This window comes from Doryrhamphus excisus, linkage group LG6, assembly GCF_037039965.1.
Source record: "Doryrhamphus excisus strain RoL-2023G ecotype Guam linkage group LG6, RoL_Dexc_Guam_v1.1, whole genome shotgun sequence".
Classification (NCBI taxonomy): domain Eukaryota; kingdom Metazoa; phylum Chordata; class Actinopteri; order Syngnathiformes; family Syngnathidae; genus Doryrhamphus; species Doryrhamphus excisus.
This window is the reverse complement of record NC_136362.1, coordinates 13,271,882-13,288,466: the sequence shown is the minus strand read 5'-3', so window position 1 is coordinate 13,288,466 and position 16,585 is coordinate 13,271,882. Positions and strand designations below refer to the sequence as shown.

At 49.9% G+C, this 16,585-nt stretch overlaps 4 protein-coding genes across 6 annotated transcripts; 2 read left to right on the top strand and 2 right to left on the bottom strand.

Annotated features, from left to right (window-relative positions):
• Positions 1-56: 56 nt before the first annotated feature.
• fastk (Fas-activated serine/threonine kinase) lies at positions 57-4,851 on the top strand. Of its 2 annotated transcripts, none has more exons than XM_078791483.1 (11): positions 57-419; positions 1,036-1,783; positions 1,929-2,238; positions 2,366-2,553; positions 2,632-2,780; positions 2,863-3,079; positions 3,163-3,322; positions 3,387-3,478; positions 3,548-4,205; positions 4,294-4,383; positions 4,466-4,851. In XM_078791483.1, exons 2-10 carry the CDS (start codon positions 1,075-1,077, stop codon positions 4,340-4,342), a joined length of 2,532 nt encoding a protein of 843 aa, XP_078647609.1. In that variant the 5' UTR covers positions 57-419; positions 1,036-1,074; the 3' UTR covers positions 4,343-4,383; positions 4,466-4,851. The 2 variants fall into 2 exon arrangements, with proteins under 2 accessions (XP_078647609.1, XP_057922873.2); XM_058066890.2 differs by having other exon boundaries at positions 63-419; positions 4,269-4,383.
• On the bottom strand, positions 4,834-10,037 carry ubtfl (upstream binding transcription factor, like). Its single transcript, XM_058066894.2, has 20 exons — positions 9,426-10,037; positions 8,550-8,661; positions 8,314-8,489; positions 8,155-8,238; positions 7,912-8,067; positions 7,776-7,840; positions 7,592-7,712; positions 7,408-7,518; positions 7,209-7,336; positions 7,007-7,148; positions 6,879-6,920; positions 6,703-6,816; positions 6,431-6,574; positions 6,252-6,362; positions 6,089-6,174; positions 5,700-5,889; positions 5,576-5,623; positions 5,364-5,501; positions 5,197-5,301; positions 4,834-5,116 (listed from the first exon to the last, which is right to left on the bottom strand). Exons 2-20 carry the CDS (start codon positions 8,602-8,604, stop codon positions 5,045-5,047), a joined length of 2,088 nt encoding a protein of 695 aa, XP_057922877.2. The 5' UTR covers positions 8,605-8,661; positions 9,426-10,037; the 3' UTR covers positions 4,834-5,044.
• On the top strand, positions 9,652-11,808 carry tmub1 (transmembrane and ubiquitin-like domain containing 1). Of its 2 annotated transcripts, none has more exons than XM_058066897.2 (4): positions 9,652-9,999; positions 10,261-10,403; positions 10,743-11,194; positions 11,269-11,808. In XM_058066897.2, exons 3-4 carry the CDS (start codon positions 10,779-10,781, stop codon positions 11,615-11,617), a joined length of 765 nt encoding a protein of 254 aa, XP_057922880.2. In that variant the 5' UTR covers positions 9,652-9,999; positions 10,261-10,403; positions 10,743-10,778; the 3' UTR covers positions 11,618-11,808. The 2 variants fall into 2 exon arrangements, with proteins under 2 accessions (XP_057922880.2, XP_057922879.2); XM_058066896.2 differs by having other exon boundaries at positions 9,652-10,091.
• Positions 11,271-16,348, bottom strand: LOC131125387 (dynein axonemal heavy chain 17-like). The gene is made up of 21 exons (XM_078791034.1): positions 16,180-16,348; positions 15,863-16,049; positions 15,691-15,790; positions 15,536-15,621; positions 15,345-15,470; positions 15,116-15,262; positions 14,910-14,996; positions 14,674-14,838; positions 14,477-14,593; positions 14,162-14,412; positions 13,895-14,081; positions 13,676-13,822; positions 13,488-13,593; positions 13,315-13,418; positions 13,125-13,244; positions 12,920-13,063; positions 12,675-12,848; positions 12,381-12,617; positions 12,155-12,324; positions 11,951-12,086; positions 11,271-11,881 (listed from the first exon to the last, which is right to left on the bottom strand). The coding sequence occupies exons 1-21, from the start codon at positions 16,275-16,277 to the stop codon at positions 11,876-11,878; spliced, it is 2,895 nt and encodes a 964-aa protein (XP_078647160.1). The 5' UTR covers positions 16,278-16,348; the 3' UTR covers positions 11,271-11,875.
• Between the last annotated feature and the right edge of the window lie 237 nt (positions 16,349-16,585).

Genomic DNA, 16,585 nt, shown 5'->3' with positions numbered 1-16,585 from the left:
CCCTCTGTCGGAAACAAACATACAGTCATGCGTTTTTCGCTTTCAGAATGTGTCGTTTATCCCTGTTCTCAAACTATTATGAACTACACTTCCCACAAGTCATCTGTATTCAGTAACGCCGACTACAATCCAGGCTGAAGTGACCGGAATTTGAAAATTAAGCTGCCTGAATAAAGACGGTCGAAACTAATCCAGACTGTAATTACAGTGTGGGGATTAGAAAACTTTACAATTTCAAACTTGATCCTTAAAAAAGAATCTCGGGGACGTCGTCAACAGAGCTGACTGGGGTGCAGCCATTGCATGCCGGGTAGCCGAGGCTCTGCGAGGCTTGTGTGGAGGAATGGAACGGCTGACCGCTGCCTGCCTCTCCTGTGAACGACTGTCAACGGCAGTCGGTGTTTGATCGAAGCTATGAGGTAATGCTTCTATGCTGATCCTGCTAAATAGGCCGGACATGAACTAGACTTATTTCTACATATTCTTCTTGTTGCTGTGCACTGGGGGAGGCTGATGCTAACATGCTAACGTGTCAACTATTTAGCCTCGTAGCTGCGAATATGACTTTTCGCATTTTGTGTCACATTGTTCACATTTCTAGATGCTGCTAGCTTCAGCGCTAACTGTTGTGTTGTGGAGTTTCGAGTGTCACGCTGCAGTTAGCTGCTGTCAATGGCTAGCAGTTGGCAGATGTGACGTAATCGTTTGACGTAAGATGTGACGTATTACTGAAGCACCTGATGTTATGCCATGCCATGCCATGTTATGTGATGTTATGTTGCTACAGCTTGCTAGTAAGAACAATCATCCTTGAGATAGTTTTCACCTATGACTTTGACTTATACTTTTCCAAACTGTTCATCCTGCAGACAAGACAACGTCCTCAACAAAAGGTCAAAACTGACAGAAATTTGATGGTTGTGGCCAGAATTTAGACCTTTTATCTGGATTTGATTGATTGCTGAGTCAGCACATGTCATGATATGATATGCTGTGATGTATCTAAGCAGGAAATGTGTTGTTTTTCCTGTATAGGAGTGCCAGTCTGTGTCAAGGCAATCTGGCGTTTGGACCATGTTGTATTGGTCCACCAGGTGGTGCTTCCTGAGCCCAGTCACCACCGCATCCCAAGCCATGTATGCCACCCGTCTCTACACTGCTGCAGGAGGAGGGTGTGGAGTCAAAGCAGGAAAGAGAGGAGGGCTTGCTGTGCTTGAGGCGCCTACCCCACACCTGAACCAGCATCGGGCGCCCCTGCCCCCCACTGCATACCCCCTGTACCAGGGCAGACCCGGCGACCCCCGGGTAGCACACTTACACCACCATTACCACACGCAGCCCGCCCCCCTGACCACACCCCCAATGCCGTCGCATTGCCACCACCACGGTCACTTCCTCAGCGGGGGCATTTCATCTTCTAGGTCAGGCGGCAAGAAGAAGTCATGGAACTTCATCCACGAGAAGATGAGCTACGACACTTTTTTCACTATGAAGCGTCTGATTGAACGCTCACAGCGGCCCGACGAGGTTCTTCGCTGGCTCACGCAAAACCCAGCCAAGATCTCTCACAACCACTACCCAATCGCACTACACAAGATTGCACAGCTGCTGCAGACCGCACCACCACCACCACCCGTGGACAACGACGCCACTGCAACAAAGTCTGGTCGCCACATCTTGGAGCATCAGGACTTCTTGCTGCTGTGCGACGCCATCATCAAGGACTGCTCCAAATTTGACAACTTCAGCATCGTCAACTGCCTCTATGCTGTGGCGGCGCTCGGTAAGTCCAGAAAGGACCAGTACTTAGCTCTGGGCAGACCTGACACCATCCCAATCAGATGACACACACACATTGAGTCCAAAATTGGCAGTCAAACTGTGTGTGTGTGTGTGTGTGTATGTGCTTGTGTGTATGACATTCTTAGGGCTCCGCGGCGATTCTCAGGTGGTTCAGGTTCTGGAAGCTGAATCTCAGTCCAGACTGGGCCAGTTTAACCAGAAGGACATATCCATGGTGTTCAGCTCCAGCATGAAGCTGCATCCCAGCAGCCAGCACCCTCTCACCGAGGCCTGCCTGCTCGGCCTGGAGAAGAACCTGGAGCGAGAGCACCACCCGCAGACGCTCTTCCTGCTCCTCTCCTACTACCGCCTCAAGCGGCACTCGCTGCAGCGGCAGGGAACCACGACCGCTGACGACAACACAACCCCTAACCCCGAACAGCTGCTAGCTAACAGGTGGCAGCTTGGCGATCAATGATGACATCATTGTCTGTGTGTGCTAACATACTGCTAGCATGTCTTAACTGAATCTATACCGTATTTACACCTTCTTTTCATTTTGAAATACTCTTTCTGTTTTCAGAAAAATCCTGCGCCTGGTCAAACACACTCTCGCCAGCGTCAGTGGCGTTCGTGACCAGGAAATGGCGCTGTTGGATGAGATGTTGGCGGCATGTGCCAAAGAGGCCAGTAACAAGAGTCTGGAGTTCATCTTCAGCTCACACCTTTTCTACCAGAACAGACAGGAGAGGTTCATTCGAAGATTGGCAGGTCAGCTAGCTTAGCAATGCTAAAGGTCACCTAGCGTAGCATTGCTCCGGTTCATGTGATGTGTGTTGTTTTTTGTAGAGGAGCTGCCAAAAAAGGAGGAGAGCATCAGCGCGTACACGATGGCACTGATTGCCAAGTACATTGCACGGCACCGCTTGAGAGAGACGCAGCTGCTAGACACCATTGCGGACTTCCTGGTCAAGAGGGCAGAGTATCTGGACAGCAAGGTGAGGAGGGGTGTGTGGTTGCGGGACCTCTGACCTTGAAGTTATGTCATATTGTTGTGTGTGTGTGTGTTTGTCTGAGAAGGTGATCCAGAAGCTGGTCTTCCCGTTCAGCAGGATGAGTTATCGTCCATCCAATGATGACAAGTTCTTCTCTCGATTGGAGGAAGTGGTGGAGTTGAAAGCGCTAAGCTCACCACTCGCCACTGTCAACATCCTCATGTCCCTCTTCCAGTTGGGACACTTCCCGAGCCTGGTTCTTCACCGTGTCTTCTCCCCCGCCTTCATTAGCAATGTGACCAGTCGGTATTGCGCAATACATGATTGCCCCCTGGTGGTGGTCTGACCCTCACAATGTCTTCTCCCACTTTCAATCCCCACTCAGACAGTCCCTACGCCCTCATCGTCCGCCGCTACCTGTCTCTGTTGGACGCCGCCATAGAACTGGAGTACCACGACTACACCGGCCCACGACTACACCACTCTCACAAGGTGCTCATGTTTGACCACGCCCTTACTGCAGATGAAGTGAATCGCAAGTACAGGTAACACACGCACGCTCACATGTATTCTCACACGCACAATCCTGACTGCTTGGCTGACTTTCAGTTATAAAGGTCTGGTGGCCGAGGCTCTCCGTCAGCTGCTTGGACAGCACCACTACAAGCAGGACCAAGTACTGCCTCCTGGATACTACACAGGTACGTATGGTTCACATGTACTACTCTTACAAGTATACAGGTGCTACACAGGTAGTCTTTTTCCTTTAGACTTTGTGTTGTGGATGGATTCTTCCGGGAGGGTTCTGCCGATCCAGTCAAACCTGCCTTTGGCTCTGGGTTCCACCCCTGTGGCCTGTGGGTGTTCCAAGCGTGTTCCCCAGGTTCCGGACCCCATCCACAAGTTCTCTTCCGCTGCACTGCCGGAGGAATGCGGTCAGAAGCCACAGGAGATCTGCAAAACGACAGATGGCGCTCAAGAACCCTTTCAGTCTCAGCACACGTATAGCATGGCTGGAGCCACGGTCTCCTCGGGGCCCTGTTGTCTCGGGGACGGCAGTGCGCCCGCAGACTATGGTTCTTACAGTGTGCCTGTAGTGGAGTACTACTCAAGCGTGGCCAAGGAGCACTCGCTGGAGAGCCAGGACAGTTCCACGCTCAGCAGCCCCCCCTCTGACGGGCCACCGCCAGCAACAGCTCCAGGACCCGCAGATGGTGCTGCTCCAAACTCTATCTTTCAGTTCTCTATTGGGAAAATCCTGGAGGATGAGGCGGATACAGGGCCCCCTGATGATCAGGATAAGGAATTCAGCGAGGAGGCGAAGCAAAACGATGGATCCACGGCAGATGAGGAGTGTTCGTCACTGGCGCGACTGAGCCCAACAGGCGTTCCCGAACCCAACATGGCAGAAGAGAAGCACATAAGGAGGTAGGTCTGTCTGATCCCGAATGCTCTGTCAAGTCACAGTTGACACCAGGTTATTCACTGCAGGCTCGTTGTCTCTGTGAACGACAAGTGGCATTACTGCCACAACTCGGACGTCTTGGTCGGGTCCCGTGCCATGAGGGACCGCCACCTGAAGCTCCTGGGATACGTCATCCTACAGGTCCCACCGCACGTTATATCATCACAACATGATGCTATGGACACTGCTGAGCTAGGCTAACTTATCATGTGATTTGTTTCAGCTGCCCTATCACGAGCTGGAGAAGCTAAACGGAATCGAGCAGGTGAAGACATACCTGCACGCCAAACTGCAAAACATCCCGCGATGACACTGTGTGTGCGTGCGTGTGTGTGTATGAAGTGTATTTCTGTGATGAACGTTGGTGTGCATTTTCCGCATTTTAGAATGGGATGCTGTCACTGTTTGGCTATGGACATGAAAGTTAAAGCAGTAATTCTTATTAGTGCTCAAGTTTTTATAAAATTAAGTCATGTTGACAGGGGCTGATGGATCATTGTGCGCTCATCCATGTGTGTTCGTGTGTGTGATGAAGATGGGGTAAAAGAGTATTTATTTATGAGGTGATGGAAGAATTGTTTCTATTCAATAAATCAAACTGTTCTAACATGTGGTAGATAAACTTTATTTGTCAGGATGAGGAAAAAGTGCATTTCTTATTCATGTTTTTCAGACAGGCCTTGCCTACCTGTCTGATAAAAAAAAAAAAATAACAAAATGCTCCCTTAAGCTCCACCCCCAATGCTTGTCACACAAGGAGGCGTGGCCAGCACAGCCTGTCCTCTCCAAAGAGGAGGCGGGGCTAGTCTGAGTCAGAGTCACTGGATTCCTCTGAAGATGTCTGATCGTCATCTTCATCATCATCTTCATCATTCTGAATAGAAGAAACATGGTAAGTAAGTGCTTAATTCTGTCTGGATGTGTCAATAGTCTTAACGATCCTAAGAGCTTCACCTCGTCCTCTTCGCTCTCGCTGCTTCCTGATGTCTCCTCATCATCCTCTTCGTCGTCGGAATCAGACGATTCGCTCTTGTCATCGTCAGAGTCAGACAAGTCTTGCTGGAGGATGACCAATCAGTGAGCGCCGCACCAAAAACAACAAACCAAGGTTGGTGTGTTACCTTCGCTCGGTACGCCATCGCTCGTTTGCCTACCCCCACTCCAAGGGGCGGGATCTTGGAGCTCACCGCCTTACCCTTGGCTGTCACGTGTACTTTTGTTCCACGATTGCTGCCAACCTTTGACGTGCTGCGACGTTTCTAAAGGACGACACACCTGATGAGGGAATATCCATTTTGGACCTCTGAACATTGGTGATAGTCAAGTGACTCACCGAGGAGGAGAACTCTTTGTAGGCTTCCCGATCCTGCGGAGACAGAGCCTAACGAGAAGAAACGCTTATCAGCTGGGCAGGGCTTAGCGGTCAATTTAGTATACGCCAGAAGAAGGACAAGTACCTTAAGCCACGCCTCCAACTCCGCTTTGTACTCGCCCTGCTGCTCGTCCACGTGCTTCTTGTATTTGTCTTTCTGGCCTGCTGTCAGTTTATGCCAACGCTTGCCGATCTCCACCATTCGCTCCTTCAGACTGAAGTGGTTCAGCTCGCCATTGGTCAACAGCTCCTGTGAGAACATCTGATAGCCGCTCCTATTGAATGACAAGGCAAGTGAGAGGGGCTTAGCACTACAAACAGGTAATGACGCATACGATGACAACGCCGTTGGCTACATTTATCTACTGCAGACATGGCGGCAAAGGACAAACCCCATGATCCATGAGTGACGGCATTTTTCTTACGTACGCATCATTGACCTGCTTTGATTTTGTCACTTGCCAGTCCACTTACACTGGAGGCTTCTTTGGCTCGCCATCAAATTTGGGCTTCTTCTGGCTTTGTACCGTGGGCAGCATCCTCCTCTCCAAGAGCTCCCTCTGCAGGACAAAGATGACAGACACCACCTTGATGAAATCATCCGTTGCTATGGAAACCACAGTGACTGTGAGGGAACCTCATAGCGCTTCTGGTCTTCTGCCGCTTTCTTGATCCACTGAATCTTCTCCTTCTTCTCCATGGACTTCCAGGCAGATTCCATAGCCGTTTGAGCTTTCCTGCGGTCGCTCTGTGCAAGTAAACAAAAGGGTTTTATTGTGAAGGTCTAATATTGACGCCATGCGACTGGGAACATACTCTGCATTTAGACAAGAAGTCGCCGGTCACGCTGTGCTGCCACATCTCCTCCGCTGTTTTGGGTGTCTCAGGAAGTTTGGCCGTCTTCTTGGTGTCACGATGCTCCTTGGCGCCCGGGGAGACCCACAGCTGTGGCTCCTCCTCCTGGCCCACCATGTTTGAATATAAACAGTCACAGTTAGATCCATTCATTTTGTAACTTCACCACCAATGTTGTGATACAAAAGTCTGTATAAGCAGTAGAAAATGAATAAACGTTGAGATGTTTGTACCTTCATGGGCGGCGACTTGGCTCTGTGTGGACTGTAGACCACGCCCACCTGCCCCCTGGCTCCACCCAGCTTCTCCTCAGTCAGTACACGGTCTCGTTCTTCTTCTGGAAGGCTCTAGAAGATCATGGTATCTTCAGCATGATTGGCAGCGGGCAGGGTTACTTTTCAACACTTACGTCTAGAAACCGCTGCAAGTCCACGTCGTACTGCTTTTTTTTCTAAGGAGACGCACACAAGCAGCACATAAACAACAACAACAACAGCAACACCACCAACAGGCTGCGATGGGATGTGGAGAGCAAACCTGTTCACAGCGTTTCTGAAACATGTCCTTCTCTTTCTGGGTCATCATCTTCCAGCGTTTGCTGCACAGAACCATGCGCTCCGTGCTCGGAACGTCCTTCATGTTGACCATCAGCTCAGCACAGTACAGAGAGTATCCGTTCCTGCATTCAAACATTATTAGCTGCTTGCTACGCCATCGCGGCTCAAACCATGTCGCTCACGGTGGAGGTTTAGTAGGTCTTCCATCAAACTTGTCCTTCAGCTGTCTTTCTGCTTTTGTGAGGACGGAGCGCACATGATCGTCTGAGGTGACGTCTGGATGAGCTTCATGATATGCTCGCATGTTGTCCTGAAGACACACACGTGCATTGTCAGGTAATGTGTGTGGTGTAGTTGATATGTTTGAAGTGTGAATGTTACCTCATAGTCCTTCTGGAGCTCCAAAGCTTTGCTGATCCACTTGAGTCTTTTCTTGTCAGACAATTGAGACCACTGTCTCCTCAACACATCCTTCATCTCCTTCTGAGTCACCTGTAGCCATCATGATTATCATCATCATCATCATCATCATCTTAATCGTGTGTGTATGTGTGCACACACCCACCTCTGGGTGAAGCTTCATGTAGGTCTTCTTCTCATGGTTGTGCCAAAGCTGCTGAGGAGTTTTTGGTTTCTCAGGGAGGTCTGATTTCTTGCTCTCCTCCATCAGCTCAGGATGGTCATGTCTGCAAGACCCACAGAACATTCACTGCCACGTTTCCTCTTCACATTCACTTGGTGTGTCTTACTTGAATCGAGCCATGTTCTTCTCAAACTGCTCTTTCTCACACTGGAACTCGGCGACATATTTTTGCTACGGCACCAAAACAAGGGTAGATGGTTTTATGGATTTCCATCATGTCAGGAATTGCTTTGGAGCCTAACCTTCTTCTTATCCGGCAGCTCTTTGTACTTCTTCGATAAGATCTTAGTCAAGTCCAGGTTGCTCATCTCAGGGTGAATTTTTGCGTATTTGGCTCGTTTCTCCATAAAGAACCTAAAGTATGGAGTCAGCGGCTTCTTGGGAAAATCAGGATGTGTCTGTTTGGACGTAAACAGGAAGATAAAGTTACTCCAACTTAGTCTCCTGGACTGCTGGTGATGCTAGAGAGCACAGAAGATACTCACCTTCAGCTTTTTGCCCTTGTAAGGATATTTCACAAACTCAATGGCGTCCATGATGAGCTCGGTCATGGTTCTGTACTTGCGTACCTGAAAAATGCAGTTTCAGTTTCAGTCTCAAATGTCACCTCCTGAGGACCTCCACATTAAGGAACATCCACCCACCTCAGATGAAACCTTGTTCCACTTCTGGCGACACATTTCCCCGGTGAAGCTTCCAAAGCCGACTTTGTCCCAGTCAAAGTGCGACTCTGTCGTCTTGTACTTCATTGCGTCTCCGTCTGGAAGAAGGCTGCGAATCCTCTCTAACAACGTCAGACAATCCTCCTGACGCCACTCGTCTACACACATCATAATCATCAATATCATCCCCATCATCATCATCATCGTGTGTACAGTACCTGTCACAATCTTGAGTCTGCCGCTCTGAGGCGTAGAAATGCCACCGCCATTCATTATGCAGCTTCTGGTCGAGATGACTACGCCCCCTGCACGTCCTCTCTCACACACGTACTGTATATAATAATTACTATTATTATTATTGATAAGATTTTTTTACATATAAATATAAAAGGATGCATAGAATACATTACATGGTGGTAAACACTGTATAAATGTTACAGTAAGACAGATGTTATATACAAATAAACTGTATATGCATGTATGTATAACATGAATATGATAGTCCAGATATCATATATACGCATTACGTACACGTAACAACGTCTATATAACAGTCGTACAAGTTAAAACGTGTATATAACAATGTTAGAATATGTAAATTTGATTGTAGCAAAAACATGAATGAACGCATGGTTAGACGGCCTCATGACGTGTTGGCTGCCCGATAATGGCGCCTGCTCTCCGGCAGGAGTCAGCATGCAGCTTCCGCTGGCACACAAACAACACCTGGCTGTTTTATTCTTAATTTGTAATCATTAAATAAACAGGAAAAGTAAATGAAGTTGATTTGATATTTGAACAAGTCACGTGTGGTAAAAAAAGAGGACGACTGTGTCAAAATAAAGGCGGATTTCATTCAATTTGCAATAAAAGTGATTTATCCTCGAATGACTGGCAAAACAAGTTATGTTGTTGATAGCACCGTTAATTCTGGGTTTTATTTTGGTTTCGATTGTGATCGTGTGCGAGCGGGCCGCGTGACTCGCTGCAGCCCACAAGCCACCACTGCGAGGCCGCCATGAAGCCCGACAACTCGGCGGCAGCGACGAGGCCATAAACAGTCAAATGTGTGCAAAAAGTCAGTTCAGACTCACCCTGTGGATGTGATGCACAGTCCACGCACTCCTGCAAACTCTGTGGTCGTTTGGTGGCTGTGCTCATACAAAAAGTGTATTTTCTTTGTCCCCGAAGCCCCGGGGAGTCAGGTCGAAAGAGATCCGACAAAAGGAGCGCCTGGTCCGGTATGAAACTCCGCCCAGCGCCGCAGGGGGAGGACCTCCGCGGCCAAACATGAGCACAAAGGCGGAGGAAGGCAGCACGCTCGGCGGATAAGACACAAGCCAAGCAGCCGTCACAATCACCTTTTGTAGTTTTTATTCTGTCATTTCAACAAGAAACCACACGTTCCACCTCGACTTCGCGCCAACCAGCTACAGCCGTCTGACAGGACTACTTGTGCCCGCGAACGAACCACGACCAGCGGCCGGTGTGACGTGAGGAGAGAGGCCGGCCGGTGGCTCCAGGTGGACCCGACAAGTGCAACGGAGAGCCGGCCGTAATGAGTACCTCCCCCTCGGCGTGCGAGCCACGGATATGACAGCCCGCATCCCAGTGACATCTACCCGCTGAAGAGACGGCTCCCGCCGGTCCCCACGTACCGGCTCACTGGTCAGCTGGGGTAGAACCGCCATGCGTTGGCGTCAGTTTGAAAATGCGAGAAAGCCTCAAGAGTTGTACAATTAAACAATACTAACGCGCTGGTATGTTACCTCTTTAGCGCCACCCGCTGGCATGGAGAATTAAACAATATATTTATTCTGGGTGGACGGAAAAAATACCAAAGTTTAAACCGTATTCTTTAAAACCCCACCATGTTATTTTAAGTGTTACAGGAAACAAATGTCAATTCAAACTCCATGTTTATTGCAGGGGCTCCAACGAGTTGACCAGCAGGGGGCGCCGACAGACAACCACCAAAGAAGACTTGAGACGGAAGTGTACGAAGACCGAGCAGCAGATTAGCTTGATTAGCCTGAAGGCTAATTCCTGATATGACGCGTACAAGCTGAAGAGTAAGTTGTTCCTCTGCACACAAACACTATTTCATATTTGATTGTTAGTGGAGAAGGGACGGTGTTACCTCAAACATTGCCTCACTTCCGGCTCGTTTGGGCAGCAGTTACCTGTTAGCTTTTAGCTTATTTTAGTGGACTGTTGAGACTTTTAATGGTCGTGTTGCTCTTTGCCCCGCTGTGGTTGACACTCAGTAGCCTACTCGGGTGGAACTTCCAAACCGTGGTGGTTGTCTGGTGGGGGTAGTTTTGTTGCTATGGTGACATTAAAAGGTCACAAATGGATTCTAGAATATATTCCACGTAAGGACTAATGTTGCCCCGCCCCCTTGCATACAGGTGCCTGTGCCGTGTTTGCCTGACCAGGCGTGGACAATGGCGTTGATCGAGGGCGTGGGGGACGAAGTGACGCTGTTATTTGGGGTGCTGATCTTTTTACTGGTGCTGCTGCTGGCCTGGATCTCCACCCGCACCTCAGAACCACTGGACCACACTTTGGATTCCTCTACCAGGTCCACCCTTTCTCAGAGGACCCCTCACCACGACACGCCCTCTACCTCTGCGAGTGAGAGCCATGTGACCGAAACTCAGCCCGTCACCGTCTCTCCAAACGAAGATAAAGAGGACAGAGGAGGTAGACAGGGGGCGGCGGCAGCAGATGATGGAGATCTTGGGGGGAGTGACGGTGGCGGAGTCTCTCAGAGAAACATGGTGGTAAGACTCAAGTTCCTGAACGACACAGAGAGAACGGCGCTGGTCAAACCTCAGGATACCATCGGCTATATCAAGCGGTAAGAGCTTGTGCCACCCACCCACTCAGGTTATATGGACTAGCATTTTTCTAATTGTCCGCTGACCTCTGCAGGACCTACTTTTCGGGTCAGGAGCAACGGGTGCGGCTCATTTATCAGGGGCAGCTGCTGCAGGACGACACCATCACGCTGGAGTCGCTCAACTTGACTCACAACTGCGTGCTGCACTGTCACATCTCCCAGCATGCCCCACGCGCCACAGCGGGAGCAGGGCCTGCAGACCAGGTGCAGGTGGCTCTCAATGTGGGCAGCCTGATGGTCCCGCTGCTCGTCCTCATGCTGTCAGTGCTTTGGTACTGTCAGATCCAGTATCGTCAGTTCTTCACAGCGCCTGCCACTGCCTCGCTGGTGGGAATCACCATCTTTCTTAGCCTGGTGGCCTTTGGCGTTTATCGCCGGTAGATGCTCCCTGATTGGTCCGCCTCAGTGTCCCAACTGGATCCTACGTACTTTCTGTTCCAGTGGAAAGTCGGCGTGGCGCCAAAGACCAGATCAACATTTTGGTCATTGTGCCTCCTGAACTAAGAGTGGCTGACGGATGCATGGATGTGTATGTCCACTTTTGATGATATTAAAGCATTTATTTATCTTCACTGTTCATGTGACTTGGTTAATGAACACACCAGCATGTGTACACTGTATGAACATCTGGCATGGTTATCAGCTCTGAAATTAAAACAACAACACATTAACACGGCAATTAAGTCAGTTACATCAGCAATGAGATCACCCTACCTGCAACAATGTGGTGAGTTCAGGAACTTCCACTCCCACAGTTTCCAGCAACATGATGGTTTCTGTCAGAGGGAAGCTGGAGGCAGACTTCTTACTATATTCATCTTGCTCCTCATCAACACTGCGTTGAGACATGCTGAACGTGTACACAAACACGTCCTCAAGTTAGCATGTGTCTGGAGAGAGATGTGTTCAGGCTCTCACCTGTGTCGCACCAGTTTGAGCAGGTGCTGCGTGTACATGCTGATCCAGTTGTGGATGAACAGGCGCAGTGCAGTTTTGAAAGGTCGCAGTTCCACCTGGAGCCAACCGTGCAGCAGCATATTCTCATTCAAGTGATTGACTTTTGTCATCTGTTTCTGGAGGGACTGGATCTTCAAAAAGCAAGAGTGTCAAGAGTTGCTCAAACAGGAAGTGCGTCTTGTCTCACCTCTCTTTGAAAGTCTGTCAGCGTGGGTGGGGCCTCCTCCACTTCCTCCTCGTCAGGCCCCAGCTTCCTGCCATAGGTCAGGAATTCTTGCATCACCCCTCGCTTGTGGCTTTTCCAGAGAAGCGAGAACCTGTCCAAGTCGGCCCGTAGAAGCGCCGCCTCCCCTCTCACCTCCACCAGGCGTTGCATCACTTGCTGTTCCAGAACTATAAGGTCGGCGTTCTCTCGCAGCGCCTCCTGAAGGACAGTGTTCATTCAGTCACAGACCTTTAAGACGCCTGTCTTATGACTCACCTGGTGGTTGCCAGGGCAACTAACGGAGAGCCTCGGTGCAAAGCTGGCGGCCAAGTAGACATCATTGATGAAGGACTTCAACTGGTCAGCCAGGTCTCCATCCAGAGACGGCTCAAAGACACTTTCTGTTGACTGCAGCTGCAGTGAGACCTGCAACAAGGCCCCCCCACGACTCTGTGCACACACACACACACACACACGGTAAGCATGCCAATCATGCATGTAATTGACAGGAGTGCTCACACCTCTGGCTTCATGTTGTCTGTCAGAAAGCGCAGTGAGCGCAGCAGCAGCTGTAAAAGTCCGTCCTGGACAAGCTGGTCCACATGGTCCAGATAGTCAGACCAGGACTGGGAGGTGTCTTGTATTGCGTACAGTCTGTGGTTCTCCTGACAACAGCTGACTGTGAGTCAACACCTCCACCTGTGCACCCTTCCCCATCCTCCTCACCTGAGTCAGCCTGAGAACTTCCTGGCTGTCTTCTCTCAGACGATTGTAGCTCTGCTCTGTATCTTCTCCCTTCTCTAGGAAGTTACCTTCACGCTGCAGCAAGGGAAGCTCCACCCACCCCTGAGGGTCAAGCTGGAGGTTACCTCCAGAAGTGTGCTGGGAAAATGTTGACGTGTTGAAGTCAGCTGACCTGCGTGATGCGAGATATGGCGGCCGTGTTGGCACGCGCTTCACTCACTGAGGCAAAGAAAGCTGTGACGCTTTCTCTCTTCTGCGCAATCAACTGGTGCACACCTGAGTTAAAATGTGCACATCCCCACGTCACATGTTGCTAGTCATGTGATGTGTCCTGTGACTCATCACCTTCACTTCTCCACGTGTTGCTGTGTAGCTCTAACAGACTCTCCTTCTGCTCCTGCAGCTGATCCTGGATCAGAGGAAGGTCCTCTGAAAGAGCTCCGCTCACCACCTGACTGACGGTCACAGTGAGTGTTACAAGGACAACATACGTATGTGTGTGTGCGTGTGCGCACATGTGTGCGTGCATGGACCTGGTTGTAGCATGACACCATGTGACTTAGACACAGGTAACTCTTTGTGATGTCACGTCTGAACTTCAATACTCGAGCAGCTTCCGGGGGGAGCTCCAGATCCTTCTCCCAGCTCACTTGCTTAATTTCACTCAGCATCGCCTCCAGCTGTACACATAGACACACGTATGTAAGGGTCATGTGACATCATGTGGCATAGATCAGGGCGTCTTGACTAACTTTGTGTCTGAAGGGAATTTCCATAATGCCTTGCTGCTGCTGTTCAATCAGAGGATGTTCCAGAATGAAAGCAGATTCGGTGTCGAGCTGGCGGCTCCAGTCCTGTCTGACCGTGTTTCTGAGCTCCACAACCGATGCCACAATCTTCTGAAACTTTTGCATGACCGGCTCACCTGATTCCCCACATCTCAACAAACATACACACATGTGACATGAACACAAAGTGTGTGGATGTGTGTGGATGTCGGCGCATGTGTGAGTGCTTACAGATATTGGACCGTCTGGAAGTTCATGAGGACACTGTGAGCCCTCAGCAGGAGTTGTTGAGTCCACCTGAGGGTGGCGGCCGGACTGGCCTTGAACTTGGACGACACTTCTGTTGTCAAACTTTTACTTTTGACCAGAGCTTCCACCTGGTCAAGTTCTGTCATGACCATGTCCACCAGCTGTACAAGCTGAGGACGGAGCTGCTCCTGGATCAGAGGGCGCTCCAGTACTGGGCCGAACATGTTTAGTAACTGAAAAATTTAACCAGTGCCTCAGTTGTGTGTGTGGTTGTGTGCATGTGCGTGCGCGCCACACCTTGACTGCAGACGAGGACACACAGCAGTCCTCCATAGTTCCTCTGAGAATGGACAGCAGTCTGGCTTCCAGGTCCAGCACATGGTCCTGGAAGGAGGAGGCCTGCAGTGGGAAGTTCTGCGGAAAAAACATGACAGGGGAAGGAGTTATCATTAAGAGCCAATCGGGAAGCCCCTCGGAAGTCAGCTGATGATCACCTGATCTGTGGGCTCGCTGGCGTCGTATCGACAGTCAGTCAGAAGGTGAAGCTGTTTCAAGAAGTCCTGGTATACTTCCTCCACGGCGCTGGTCCACATCTTGCCACGCCCCCCTGCTAGAACCACCTGCTCCAATTGAAACTGCAGACGGACGCTGTACACTTCCTGTTGTGGGCAACGAATGAGTCTAAATATGTAATGGGGGGGGGGGGGGGGGGTAAAGAGTGCGCACATACCTGGATGCTGAGCAGGCGTGTCAGGAAGTCATCCACCTCTGAGAAGACCAAGTGTGAAGGAAACTCCCACATGCGTGAGCCCCCATTCTGTCCACACACACACACAATCATTGACTCATTTCCTCCCCTGGACTCCGCCCTCTGACTTGTAGTCATGAGCTGCCATTGTTAACAAGGTTGTCATGTCAAGGTCATGTGATGAGCACCTTTTTCTCCAACATAGTCCTGTACTGACTGTACTTGTCCTTGAGACACTGCAACGTCAAAATCACTACTCGGATATCATCAAGAACCTGAGCGGGGTCCGCAAGCAGACCCTGCATTACTTCCTGGCCATGTAGGAACTTCCTGCTCTGCAACAGAACAAGGTAAGTCATTATTGTCAGGTGATTCATTGATTAAGTGATGGTTTTGATTTTGGCATTAAGTCAGTACCCAGTCTATGAAGAGATTGCAGATTTCCTGCAGGAGCACCACGATCCAGCAGGGTTTACAATGGAAGTGTGAGTTGATCCACACCTCGTTCACCTTCTCCATGACAGCGGCCATTTTGTCTCTCAGCTGTCAATCCCACAGGTGATTATTTCTGGCTGTGATGTCAGACATCATGTGACCAATGCTGCTACCTGACGATACTGCAGACGCTCTATTTTATCCAGTTTGTCCTGCAGAGGTTGCAGCTTCTCGGTGGCGTCGTGGGCCTCTCTGAGACCTGCAGATTTGAAGGTTATTTAAAGGTTATATGAGCTGACATCAGCTTGTGTTGGGTGTTTTTTTTAACCTTTCTGGACATCTTCATAAATTTGTTTCAAAATGAAGCGGTATGGACCCCCTGTTGACTGAAGGAAGGACGCCACCTGCTGGGCTTTGCTGCTTGTCATCTGATCAACAACAACAACAACAATGACGTGTCAGGTGATGACATCACATGTGTCAGTGTGATGTCATCGCACCTGCTGCTGGATAAGCTGCAGGTTCGTCAACCTGTTGTTCCAGAAGTTGAACTCCTCTGAAGGTTGCGGTTTGATTCCATCCAACAGCAGCTGAGACGGGTTCTGCTGCAGGAACTCTGACACAAGCCCCGCCCACTCAATGATGACTGACTCGCAGGCATGGAGTAGCTTGATGTCACTGGACGTCCTGTCAGAGGAAAGAAGACGTTGTGAATGTGGCTCGTTCAAGTGCGTTAAATCAGCTTTTCGACATGTGGGCACAGCAGCTTGAGAAAAAAAAAGAAAAACCTTTTTTCAAGCCTGCTAAGGTGCATTACCTCTCCTTGTTGTCATGGAGATTTTTGGGAAGCGGAAGAAAAGTCCATCCTTCCTGCTGAGCCTTCATCACCAGAGCTTCGTTCTTTAGCCGCTCCATGAGGATCAGCGTCTCCTCGGCCGCGCCAGGCGCCCATTCACCATCATTTGCTTGGTTGTTAAGCAATGGGCAGACGACCTGTGTGGACAAAGATGTCTATGTTTATCCTGCAGGGTGAGCTCTCTCGGGTACGGTTCCATTAGCATTAGCAAGCACGCTGACCTCCTGAGTCAGCGCAGTGATGAAGCTGAGCACGTCTTCTCCGTGAACATCTTCAATCAGTAACACCTTGGAGACATTGTCCACAGTGATGACCTCCCGCTCTGTTTTAGTCAAACACACCACCTTGTTGTGTATTACTGGGAAGT

Excerpts from the sequence above, each read along its gene's own strand:
- ubtfl (XM_058066894.2), bottom strand. The coding sequence starts at position 8,604 with ATGAATGGCGGTGGCATTTCTACGCCTCAGAGCGGCAGACTCAAGATT. Across the intron at positions 7,149-7,208 it reads AGACCTACTAAACCTCCACC|GAACGGATACTCTCTGTACT; the intron begins GTGAGCGACATG and ends GTTTGAATGCAG. Across the intron at positions 6,921-7,006 it reads TTCAGAAACGCTGTGAACAG|AAAAAAAAGCAGTACGACGT; the intron begins GTTTGCTCTCCA and ends GCGTCTCCTTAG.
- LOC131125387 (XM_078791034.1), bottom strand. The coding sequence starts at position 16,277 with ATGGAGCGGCTAAAGAACGAAGCTCTGGTGATGAAGGCTCAGCAGGAA. Across the intron at positions 15,471-15,535 it reads AGCGTCTGCAGTATCGTCAG|CTGAGAGACAAAATGGCCGC; the intron begins GTAGCAGCATTG and ends TGGGATTGACAG. Across the intron at positions 15,263-15,344 it reads GCAATCTCTTCATAGACTGG|AGCAGGAAGTTCCTACATGG; the intron begins GTACTGACTTAA and ends GTTCTGTTGCAG.
- fastk (XM_058066890.2), top strand. The coding sequence starts at position 1,075 with ATGTTGTATTGGTCCACCAGGTGGTGCTTCCTGAGCCCAGTCACCACC. Across the intron at positions 3,479-3,547 it reads GCCTCCTGGATACTACACAG|ACTTTGTGTTGTGGATGGAT; the intron begins GTACGTATGGTT and ends TTTTTCCTTTAG. Across the intron at positions 4,384-4,465 it reads TGGGATACGTCATCCTACAG|CTGCCCTATCACGAGCTGGA; the intron begins GTCCCACCGCAC and ends GATTTGTTTCAG.
- tmub1 (XM_058066897.2), top strand. The coding sequence starts at position 10,779 with ATGGCGTTGATCGAGGGCGTGGGGGACGAAGTGACGCTGTTATTTGGG. Across the intron at positions 11,195-11,268 it reads ACCATCGGCTATATCAAGCG|GACCTACTTTTCGGGTCAGG; the intron begins GTAAGAGCTTGT and ends TGACCTCTGCAG.